General features: G+C 25.6%; 2 protein-coding genes across 9 annotated transcripts; one reads left to right on the top strand and one right to left on the bottom strand.

The window, feature by feature from the left end:
• Positions 1–84: 84 nt before the first annotated feature.
• On the top strand, positions 85–10,027 carry LOC141524287 (hippocampus abundant transcript 1 protein). Of its 7 annotated transcripts, none has more exons than XM_074238071.1 (8): positions 85–796; positions 2,668–3,702; positions 4,292–4,693; positions 4,760–4,981; positions 5,362–5,645; positions 6,702–6,990; positions 7,111–7,285; positions 7,939–10,027. In XM_074238071.1, the coding sequence occupies exons 2-8, from the start codon at positions 3,568–3,570 to the stop codon at positions 8,043–8,045; spliced, it is 1,614 nt and encodes a 537-aa protein (XP_074094172.1). In that variant the 5' UTR covers positions 85–796; positions 2,668–3,567; the 3' UTR covers positions 8,046–10,027. The 7 variants fall into 7 exon arrangements, with proteins under 7 accessions (XP_074094172.1, XP_074094175.1, XP_074094173.1 ...); XM_074238076.1 differs by lacking the exon at positions 85–796 and adding an exon at positions 2,009–2,495 and having other exon boundaries at positions 7,111–7,339; XM_074238075.1 differs by lacking the exon at positions 85–796 and adding an exon at positions 2,012–2,495 and having other exon boundaries at positions 7,111–7,264.
• On the bottom strand, positions 7,346–12,000 carry Tbc1d7 (TBC1 domain family member 7). 2 transcript variants are annotated; one of them, XM_074238112.1, is made up of 5 exons: positions 11,809–12,000; positions 11,140–11,489; positions 10,788–11,072; positions 10,582–10,711; positions 7,346–7,521 (listed from the first exon to the last, which is right to left on the bottom strand). In XM_074238112.1, exons 1-5 carry the CDS (start codon positions 11,848–11,850, stop codon positions 7,513–7,515), a joined length of 816 nt encoding a protein of 271 aa, XP_074094213.1. In that variant the 5' UTR covers positions 11,851–12,000; the 3' UTR covers positions 7,346–7,512. The 2 variants fall into 2 exon arrangements, with proteins under 2 accessions (XP_074094213.1, XP_074094212.1); XM_074238111.1 differs by lacking the exon at positions 7,346–7,521 and adding an exon at positions 9,809–10,438 and having other exon boundaries at positions 11,809–11,975.
• Position 12,001: the final 1 nt, after the last annotated feature.

Below are 12,001 nucleotides of genomic sequence, written 5' to 3'. Positions count from 1 at the left end.
TTATCGGTAAGACAAATTACCGGCAAGTTGCTGCAGCGCTTGCATCGTTCTCCATTTTGTATTTCTCTTTTCTTCGTACAGTCAATGCCACTCATGACACTGAAGTTGACAGATTAAAATTTTATTAGAATTTTATAGCAATTAAATTATTAAAAAAAATTTAATTAAAAAGTTTGACATGTGAAAATTAATAAAAATTACAAGTTAAAATTTTTCGGAGCATTTTTTTATTGTAATTAATTTAATAAAAAAATTTTCAAAGTTAACAGTTGACAGCTAACTTCAGAATTATTGCCACTCTACAATACGCACTGTACATAACTATACCTTGATCTTTGTCTATATTATATTAAATAAAAATTTCTTCGTTTGTATGACATATCGCATTATGGTGGTTGTGTTTTTTGTGTGTAGCCTATACTGATACATCATCTACAGCAATGAAGATTATTTAACGTCATCAATTTATTATTGATATAATTATCAATATTATTAAGTTTGTTTAACAATTATTCATTTATTTTTTAAACAAATTATAAATTATAAATAACTAATAGCATTATTTTATAAAAAAAAACACACCATTTGTAATGGGTAATAATTTTACCAAATTAACCAAATTAAATAATTGAATAATTCTTTTTTAAATTTATACTTTTAATCCAATTTGATGAAACTAAAAAAGCGTAAAAGTTTGTGCGCCCAGTGCATTAGCATGCCCGCCAAGATCTCACAAAAAATAGTCAGCATGATCATAAGAAGTAGGAAGTCTATTGTTAAAGATGGAGTTATTACGGTAATTTATTTATTTATTTATTATTTACATATTATATCGATTAATTAATTTATTTATCTACCAATCTAATTAACAAAAATATGTCTCTATTTTATCTTTAGTGTGTTAAAAAATAATTCTTCCATATTTTTCAGGATTACTTTTATTCAATAAAGTGTAATTGGTTTATTTTGTCAATAATACAAAATAAAAGAAGAAATGACAAAATTATATTCTGTCAATTAAAATTTTTTTAAATAACTATTTTTTAAGCTTCATATTTTATAAAATTTAATGTTTTATAATTTTATGATAAGCTTAACGAGTTCAACCATTTCAGTTAACGTGCAGTAATTTGAAATATATATTTTTTTCGATAATATAGTAATTAATGTTTGCCTAGAACTTATTTCTCATTTTTTTTTATAACTTTTTTCACATACACGTTATCAGCAATACACCTGTATACATTCTTATCACAATACCCTGTTTCTCAGTGTATAGTAAATATTTTATCAGTTTACTATGCACCTTATTTTCATTTTCATACACAAAAGTAAATTTTAAATAATTAATTTCTCTAAAAAAAAAATACACTTAAAAAAAAGTTCTTTTTAAATCATATTTTATGATATTATTTTATTTTATTGATATATTAATAAAAATATTTATTCAACTGAGTAAATAATTTATCCAAGTATTAAGTACTATAGATGAAACCAGTATTTAAAGATTATCTACATTACACAGATGACGTATATATGTCCATTTAACATGTTATTTATTTTTTTTTAGATATCTTGGAGTTTTTTTATCATCTTATGTCATGAAAAAAATTTGATGTCATTACTAAGCATAATTAATCATGAATAATGATATGAATAATAGAGCTTGTTTTTTTTTTATTTTTTTTTTTTTTTAAGTTAAAAAAATGTACAGATATTTAATTTTGACTGGTAAAAGCATCTGCGCGGTCGCAGAACATAACGTAGAGCTTGATTATCTACCTTGGGGTTTACATATATAATATAAATATATATATATATATATATATATATATATATATATATATATATATATATATATATATATATACATGGGAATATTTATGTATGTGTAAAAGATAGACATATGTAATGCCTAAATAGTTTGAGATAGATGACAAGAGTGAAAAGAGAGGATGGATTGAGAGAAAAAGTGACCGACAGAGAAAGAGAATAAGTATATACGGTAAAGGGAGATATCAAAGCATCCACACTTTCAGGAATGAAAAGTAGAGGGTCGGCAATGCAGTGGTACGTGGTTTTTTCGCGAGCAAACACTGTAAATTTTAGTATTTAGAAAATTTACGACTGTAAATATGTTATTTGATACAAGCATTTAATAAGTTTATTAAAAAAGCACATTATCAAAGAAGCTCAGTGGATTTTTTATTAAAAAATATATATTCAAGAAGAAATTAAGTCAAAAATAATTATTAAAGTTAAAAATCAGTCATCAGTGATCAGTGACAGTTTTATGGAGTCATTTTTTAGAAGAAAAGTTATTAATTATAAATTATAAATAATAATCTAAATGCCATCTTATAAATCAGTTACTGGACATGAGTCCGGTATTAAAAAATTGACAACTCTTAAAAATGTTTTTGAAATAAAAAATAGTAGAAATAAAAATCAAGGAAGTTATAAATAAATAAGAAGAAATTTTAAAATAATTAATGGTAATATTTTTTTGTTGAAATTAACTCAATGTAGTGAAATAGAAAAAAAATAATAAGACAATGGCGTGTACGTCATCAGAATATCGATTGACAAAATAATAATAGTTATAATAATAATAATAATAATAATAATAATAGTGTTTTTATTAATAATATATTTATTTGAAAACAGGTGTATTTATAAAGAAGTTAATGAAGAAAGAAGAAAATTAAAAACTGGAAAGTTATGAAGCAACTGGCCTGGTGACGACAAAGAACGAAGAGGATCCGGGTCACAGGAACGACATGCGTTCGATCGCAAACGTCGTCGACGGAGTTGCTTTAGCTGTTACTAGTTTGTCTATAACGAACGCGTTAGTAACACAATTGTTGTCGTCAGATTTGTGTTTAGAGTTTTTTGATATTTTATTTAACAATTTATTAGCAACGAAAATTTGATATTTTAATTATTAATTATTTTAATTGGAGTATATATTTAAATCTACAGGATTTATTTTAAATATATGTTACTGTTTTTTTTTTTTTTTTTTTAAATTAGATTTTTTATAAATTAATAAATTTAATTAAAAATATAATTTATGGAAGAATAATTGGAAAAATGTGGATTTATAATGAGAAGAAAATCTCTTAATAATTATGGATGATTGTCAGCTGATTGCTGCAGGCGTAATATTTACTGGCAAAAACTGTCATTGTATAAAAATATCACAATCATTTATTTCTACTCTCGGGTATTTTTCGCTGAAAAAATCACTGAGTGGCTGATTTGACTAACCTTGAAATGAAAAAATCAAAAAATCAGAGAAGAAATTTAAATTGATAAATTGGTTATTTATGTTTTTAAAATTGTGAATCGTCAGAGTTTTTATAAAAATATTTATTATTTTGTGATGATCTAGCATTTAATTGTTTAATGTGATAAATGTGTGAGGTGGTGAAAAATAATACAAATAATTACAAAGAAGACTATGCCACCTTGATAATGTGGATTTTGTACTGTAAAAATAATAAATTAAATGAAGAAAAGTAGAATAAAATAAAATATAAACAAGGGGGTTGTGACCAAGGTGTCATGCCCCCCGGGCCAAAAGGTGGGGCAGAGGGCCTAGATCCCTCTTGTTCTGAGCTCCATGATAATGAAGAAATAACACCTGACATAATAGCACCGTCTTTAAGTCTTTTTCAAAGATGTTACAGGCATTTAAAGGTCAGCCTCTAAAATAGTTTATCATTGAACTCAGATTGATATTTATAACCCAGCAATACCAATTTTTTTTTATGAGCTTTAATTATCAATATTTATTTCAACCTTGAGCAATGATTGTCTTTATTAATCTCTTATTGCTGGTTACAAAAAAATTATTTTAAATACTGTGGAGCTAAAATAGTACCTTGAACTTGTTTATAAATATTTAACATTTACAAATTTTTATTTTAATTAATTGGACAAAATAATTTAATTAATATAATTTAATGCTTATCTCAGGATACAATCCTCGATATAAATTTTACAATAGAGGTTTGAATTGGTAATTACAATAAAATATTTATTTGAATAAAATAAATTTTTTTGACTAGAAAAAAAAAATAAAATAAAATCAAGGAATACGAGTCTTGATAAATTGACAAAATAATTGATGATAAATTGAAAAGTTCCTTGAGTTTAAATTAAAAGTCAATGATATTTGATAACTCTATTTATAAAACCGTACTACGATTATTATTGGTTATGTTTAATTCTTAAATGTTAATATTTGATAAATTTATAAATTAATAAAAATGTATTTTTGTTCCAGAGCTCTGGTGTGGGAGAAGCGAGTGTGTATCATGCATTGGTGGTAATATTTTTGGAATTCTTCGCTTGGGGTTTGCTGACGATGCCGATAATATCTGTGCTAAATGAAACTTTTCCGGATCATACATTTCTAATGAATGGCTTGATAATGGGAATCAAAGGACTACTCTCGTTTTTATCAGCGCCGTTAATTGGAGCATTGTCTGACGTTTGGGGAAGAAAATTTTTTCTTCTAATAACAGTCGCTTTCACATGTGCACCAATTCCACTTATGAGTATAAACACTTGGTGGTTCTTCGCAATGATTTCCATCAGCGGAGTTTTTGCTTGTACATTTTCTGTTGTATTTGCATACGTAGCAGATGTTACTGAAGAAAGTCAACGATCTTTAGCATATGGATTGGTAATTTTTTATTTTTATTCTCTCCTACTGCTATTGAAGCATTTTTTATTTTATTTCTTCTTCAAGGTATCCGCCACATTTGCAGCAAGTATGGTAATAAGTCCTGCTTTAGGAGCATGGACTATGACCGTTTATGGAGAAAATTTAGCTGTAGCTTTAGCAACAGCTATTGCCGTTCTTGATGTTTTCTTCATACTTGTCGCAGTACCAGAAAGCTTGCCAGAAAAAGCTCGGCCACCAGTTCCTATATCTTGGGAACAAGCTGATCCATTTGCAGCTTTAGGAAAGGTAGAATTTATGAACATTAAAATTTTTTTAAGAAATGAATTAGTGTAAAAAAAATTAGAAAAAAAAAATTGACATGTTAAAATTTTTAAAAATTAAAAATGCAATTTTTTAGAACAAATTTGTTAAATAAAATTAAAAAATGGTCAAACTTTAATGTCATTAGAATTTTAATTTAAATATTAAATATTTCAATAATGATTGCAACATATTCAATTCATATCTTATAAACACATCACACAACACCTGTTGTAATGATTCATAGTTAGTAAATCATATCTAGATTAGATAATTATTTGGTAAACAAAAAAAAATGTTAAATGTATAAAATATCAAACATTGAATGTTAAATACAAAATAATTGATTTATTTTATTTGTTTAGGTTGGAAAAGATCATACCATATTGATGCTGTGTGTCACAGTATTTTTAAGCTATTTGCCCGAAGCAGGTCAATATAGTTGTATATTTGTTTACCTGAAACTCGCAATGGGTTTTTCAGCAGTAATGGTTGCGGTATTTATTGCCATTGTTGGTATTTTAAGTGTTGGAGCACAAATATTACTTGGTCCATTAATGAAGACACTTGGTAGTAAACATACCATCATGCTTGGTTTACTATTTGAAATGCTTCAACTCATGTGGTACGGATTTGGATCACAGACTTGGTAATTTATTTAAATATTTTATAATTACAATTATTACTGTCAGAATTATTATTATTAAAAATATCTAATTTTTTTTTACGATAATTATTTATTGACCGTAATTTTTGAGGTAATCAGGTCATGAATTTTAAATCGGATTAACATGTACAGAATAATTTATTATAATAAAATTAAAACATGCCATCAGTATCAATTAGAGGATGGTTAGAATCCCAGATGATAATAGTTAGTAAATGAAAACTCGATGTTCGATACATCCTTGAAGCTACCGTGGCTTTGTTTAGTTTACTTAGCAATCATATTGATTTTTACCGTCTATATTTTACTTGCATCGCAGTGTTTACTCATAACTTTAAACATATCATTTATTATTATTTTACTGATACTCATTATTAATTAAACTACTTTATATTATATATTTAGATTAAATAATAATAATAATAATAATTTTAATTAATATACATAAAAATTTTATTTAAAAATTCAAAGATCATTTTTAAAAAATTCAATTACAAAAATCATGTTTAATTTGCAGATGTAGATATTAAAGCATCATTAGATAAAATTGTATATAAATAAAATAAACGTCATTAGTATTTTTTTTTATATGTCACGACTTCCTTGTCAAATGTATAAAAAAAAATTGCTATCAATATAACCGCAGGTTTTTTTTATCACAATTTATTGACTTGGCATTTAATGAAATTTCATGACGTGACATTAATGACATACCATTACTTGACATATGTAAGATAAATTCAATCGAATAAAGAGGGTAAAAAAGCAGTCAATAGCAATTAGTAAACCAATAAAATTATTGATGGTACCTAAAGTCTTGTAAAAAATTTTTCTCAAATAATAACGGCGCGGAAGTTGAGTACAATTAGCTAAATCGAGCTGTGGTAGGAGAGTCTTTTATTAGGATATAAATAGAGATTTTTTTTTTTATTCAACAAGTGTAAAAAATGATAATCAATAGACAGAATATTTTTAATTTATTTATTTATTAAATTACAGTGAAGATAATTTAAAACGAATCAATAATTTTTTTTTTAGGATGATGTGGGCAGCTGGAGTACTTGCATCAGTCTCCAGTATCACCTATCCTGCGATTTCTGCATTCGTATCAATGCACTCGGACGCAGATAAGCAGGGACTGGTTCAGGGGATGGTTACAGGAATGCGAGGTCTATGCAATGGCCTTGGGCCGGCTATGTTTGGTGTTATATTCTATTTATTTCACGTCGATCTCAACGACGAAACGCCGTCACTACCTCTAAAACCTTCTTTTTTGGAAGACAGTAATCAAACAGGAACTACTATACATATAGACGTTGTTCCGCAGGTACAAAAAAATTAATATTTAATTTAAAAGACAGAATTATTGACACTTGCAATTTTATTAAAATTAAAAAATAAATTAATATTAATTATTAAATTGTTAATCTATCGTTGTCACATAAAGAATGGGTTTCAGTTGGTGCCAGGACCTCCCTTTGTATTTGGTGCATTACTTGTGATATGCGCGCTATTAGTAGCTGCGTTTATTCCTGATGAAACAAGCCCAATGGCAACAGGTCCATTGCATCATCACTCTTCCACATCACGCAGACCATCTGGTAAATACGCATATCAAAAATGTACGTTACAGGTTTTCCGTTAATTGCTAGAGATGGATGCATAAGCTTCTGGTGGTGGGTTTATTCTTTCTTTTGCCTACTCAAACGTGGATTTCATTGGTAAAATACATTATGCTTGAGGGCTCATATGCCTAAGTAGATCGAGGTCACTCACGATAAAGATATAGTACGAGTTGTAAATGTCCGTAAAATCATTTGCTCTTAGTTATTTTTATAACACACGTTGTTTATTTATCCTGAAAATTACAATTATTTATCTTGTTAACATTCCAAAAATAATCACCCTTACTTTTACTTTCATTTATAAATATTTCATACCAACATTAAACCAAAAAATCTATCAAAATCTTTATTTTTTTCTTTTACCACATTTTTATCATAAATCTGCCGTAAAAAAAAAAAAAAATTAATAATTACCAAAATTTATTAAAATAAAAAAAAAATTATATTATCAACATAAATTACTATGTCAAAAATTTATGAGTTAAACTCAGAAAAAATAAATTAATTTGCATGTTATTTAATCATCTATAAATAATTTATTGCTTTATGCTAATTTTTATAATAATTTAAGTGAATAATAATTTTTTTTTTTTGCAGTGTGTTGAATTTTTTTTATTAAAGATAAAAAATAATGTTATTTTACTTTGCAGGTTTATCATTGGACGTTCATTTTGAACCGGAAAGAATCGTCAGTGGTCGTAGTAAAGTAGGACCACTGTCTCCTCTAGTCGACAACTGCAATTCAGCAGCTCTCTAGCCATTTTTTCCGGTATTCCGGCAAGTTGTCAATAATAAACATAGAGAAAAGGCCTATGCTGCCAATTAATCGAAGGTTGTAGGGACTTTCAGGCTTTTTAAAGTCCATCTCTGTGTTTGATATAGAAAAAAAGAAACAACATCAGCAACAATAAGAAAACAAGAGTTACAAGGATATTTTGTTGTCTTTCGCGTAAATCAAAAATCAACATCATTGAAATATATTTAATGAAGAACGGAGAAAAAAAAACTAGTTGTGTAATTGAGTATGTAATTTTTATCGCGATTGACTTTAAAGTTCTCCATTGACTGAAAAATATTGTAAAGAAAAAATTATAAATATAAATTAACGATAATAATAGTAATAATCTAAAAATAATTATAATTAATTATAATAATTAATAGCTGTGTGATTGACTATTTGTTAATCATAATTAGCTTCTGCCGAGTGCACAAATAAAAGGACTTGCAGCAGTTATTTCAGTGTAAACCATAAAAATAAGTTTAACGCCATTGCAAGAGAAAAAACAGTATTTTCACATAGTTATAAAAATTTTAAAAACAAAAAAAAAAAAATTGAATTTTTATTAATTTAAAATCTGCGTAGAATTTTGTTAATTGACTGCGAGCTTTTGGTATCGCGTTATTATTTGTAACCGCACTTTTTAACTTCATACTCGACGAACCAAAGAGAGACAATCATTAATTTTATTTTTTATAAATATAAATTTATTTAAGTGTTTATTTATTCAAAAAATACATTCGAAAATTTTTTAACGTATGATTGTGAATTAATTGATTAATAATTCAATTAGTTAATGAAATAATAATATACATATTACTTCTAGAAATAATTTTTTTTACTTTCAACTAGATACAAAAATGAGGTCTAAGAATTTTTATTAAATTTTTTTTTCTTCACTTTAAAATCTCACTTTTTAAAACTAAGCAATTAATTTGCAAATATGTTAAAAAAAAATGTTTAACTTTTATCACCAGACTTTTAACTATCAAATTTTTTATTTCTTCACACATGAAAAAAAATCTTTGTTATTATTTTATCTTCAATCATATCACTTCTTCACAAATTAATAAATTTATTACGAAAAGTTTTATATAAAGTAATTTTTAAGCAAAAAATTGAAAGAAAAATCCAAAAAAAAAAAAAATAGTTAAAAAATTCAATAAATTAAAAATATTTATAACGTTTATAATTATTAAAGATAAGTGCTCAATCAATCTCTGAGACAATCAAAGATTGTACAATTATTGTTTGTTATTTTTTCAATAATTTTCACGATTGTGTTTTTTAAAAAAAAAATTTTTTTTACTTGAATTCTCTCTCTCTCTCTCTCGTCGATGATAAAGGACAATCGTGCGAGTTCTTGATCATGAAGCCAAAGCCAGTTTTAAATAATTTTTTTAAGTCGGACCACAAACCCCTACATTAATACATAAATGAAAAACGAAATAAAGTAATGCCTTGGCAAATGTTGTATAAATAAAAAAATGGGAATCGATTTTGTCAATTCAATGAAATAAATACAAAAAAATTACTCAAAGAACTCTTGTGTCGGCATTTACAATTGCTTAAAGCTCGGAATAAATTATCAAGTAAAATATTTCAACTCCTGGTGAGTTAATTATAAATATAATCGTGAGGAAAAAATTATACAAGTTGATTAAATGAAAATGTATTATTTTTTTTTTAATACACCAAGAAATCTTTGAGTGTTGAGGAGTGTAAAAGTCAAAACAAAAATAATTGACTTCATGTATCATAAGATTTATAAAATAAATTACAAATATCGATAATTTATGTTTTTACGCAAGTTAATTCACGTAATTGTACTGTAATTACGTATGAAATTGATACATACGAAAATAATAAAATAAAAAATTCATGAGTTGAAAAAAATAAAAGTTCAATGAGTGAGAGACGTAATTAAAGTGATACAAGAAAAAAAAAAAAAAAAAACTAAAGCATTATAAGTAAAGACAGAAGATATGGATGCATAGCTGTTTAATAAAATTAGAGCTCGATTTATCATTGAGAAAATTGTATATGTATGATGTATGACTGCATCAATAAAAAATTATTTTTAAGATAAAGCAAAAGTAAAATTGTTTTTATTATTAATTTTTTTTTTATAAAAATTGTTTTCTTTTTTTTTCACTTAAATTTTTCTGCAGATAATATTTATTATTTACAAAATATTGGTAGAAAAGAATTTTTATCAGGTATTTTTTTTTTTTTTTATATTTGATACGTCATGTATTTTATGTTAAATTTATAGTATTTGTATTTGGTGACATTGTCACAAGAGCAGAACCACTTTGTTGCCAAAGTTCTATCGCTTTGTTGACTATCATTTCAGACGTTTCCTCGTTTATCTAAAAAATTTTTTCATTTTATTTTATTGAGAGTTTTAATTAAGCAAAAATTTTTGGTAATTATTTACAAAATTTCTATTTTATCTCATTTAAAAAAATTAAAATTACTTGTAAATATTTATCAAATTTTTTTTCAAACTTACGTGTGAAATTGTGTCCAATACACAGTCTAAACTATCACAATTTAATAAGAATCGTCGAAGAGTTATAAAAATAACAGCAGCAACAAATGCGAGAATTTTATAAGCTCCAACTGCGATTTTATCCCAAATTCTAAAAATATTAAATAGTTATTTAAAATTAAATTAATGCATTTTTGGTGGAGTAAATAATAAATAATTTATCATACTTTGGGAGAGACCCGTCACAAATAGTTTCAGCAAAACAGGAACAGAACCATCGATCGAAAGGAATATTATTAAATACTTCAAATTGTAACAAATGTTCATAAAGATCTGAATCTTCTTTTTCCAGAAGCGCCAGAGTGCACTCTATTAATCTTCCAACGTCGTTATAAAATTTATCAACATGATCCAAAAATCCACTCAGCAACCAATAAATATCTATTTTTTTTTCATACTCTTGATCGCCATCCATGATATGCCAGAGACTTTCAGCCATTCTGCTCATTGCTCTAAATAAATATTATACATTAAAATAATTAATTTTATTTATTATTATTTAATACTTCTATTTTTTACCTAAAAAATGAAGACTCTAACTGAGAGTTTATGTCCAACTTAGCTCGCCGCTTTCTCAATAACCACATGATAAGTAATGTTTGATGAGGTTTAGAATTTTCATCAACTATTTTAGTAACTCTTAATGCCTTTTCCAAGTCATGAAATTCTTTTTTTCTTTGCGTGGCAACAAAATCATGACTTTCTATATAAATTGGCGTAATATCTAACAATATTTTCCATAAAAAATTTCTGTGGATTACAGGTACTGTGAATCGGAGACAAAATTGTTTCAACTTTGCTTTATCAAATGGTTGTTCTTTTAATAAAATTTCTAATGACTTTTTCTCTTCAACACTGCGAAATCCTACCTGTAAAAATTAATTAATTAATTAAACTGTCATGATAATCAAGTTTGCAGATATTAGAAATTTATTTAACAAAAAAAATTGCATTTTTAATTTATTAAAATTTCCACATGTCAATTTTTTTTTCTATAATTTATTTGTTACAAAAATTTTTTTAATTAATTTTCACATTTTTTTTTAATGCAATTGATTTTTTATAAAATTAAAAAAAATTGACAGCTATCAGCTGACTTCTGCATCCTTTTACTGTCATTATTAAACAATGACTTTTAACCTCTTTAAAAGTTACTTTATAAAATTTTAAAAATAAAATAATACTCACTTTTTCATAATATGAGGAACGAAAATTTCTTTCATCAGCCATAATGTTTATAATTTATCTCATGATAATCACTAGTTATTTATATATATATATATATATATATATATATATATATATATATATATATGTATTTAATAATAATTGTTGCTAATTATATACCATACAGTGTATAAGTTATAACAATTTAATATCG

This window comes from Cotesia typhae, unplaced genomic scaffold, assembly GCF_013202065.1.
Source record: "Cotesia typhae breed Kobodo isofemale line unplaced genomic scaffold, CoteBio_Ctyphae contig_22, whole genome shotgun sequence".
Lineage (NCBI taxonomy): Eukaryota > Metazoa > Arthropoda > Insecta > Hymenoptera > Braconidae > Cotesia > Cotesia typhae.
This window is presented reverse-complemented; position numbering and strand designations above follow the sequence as displayed.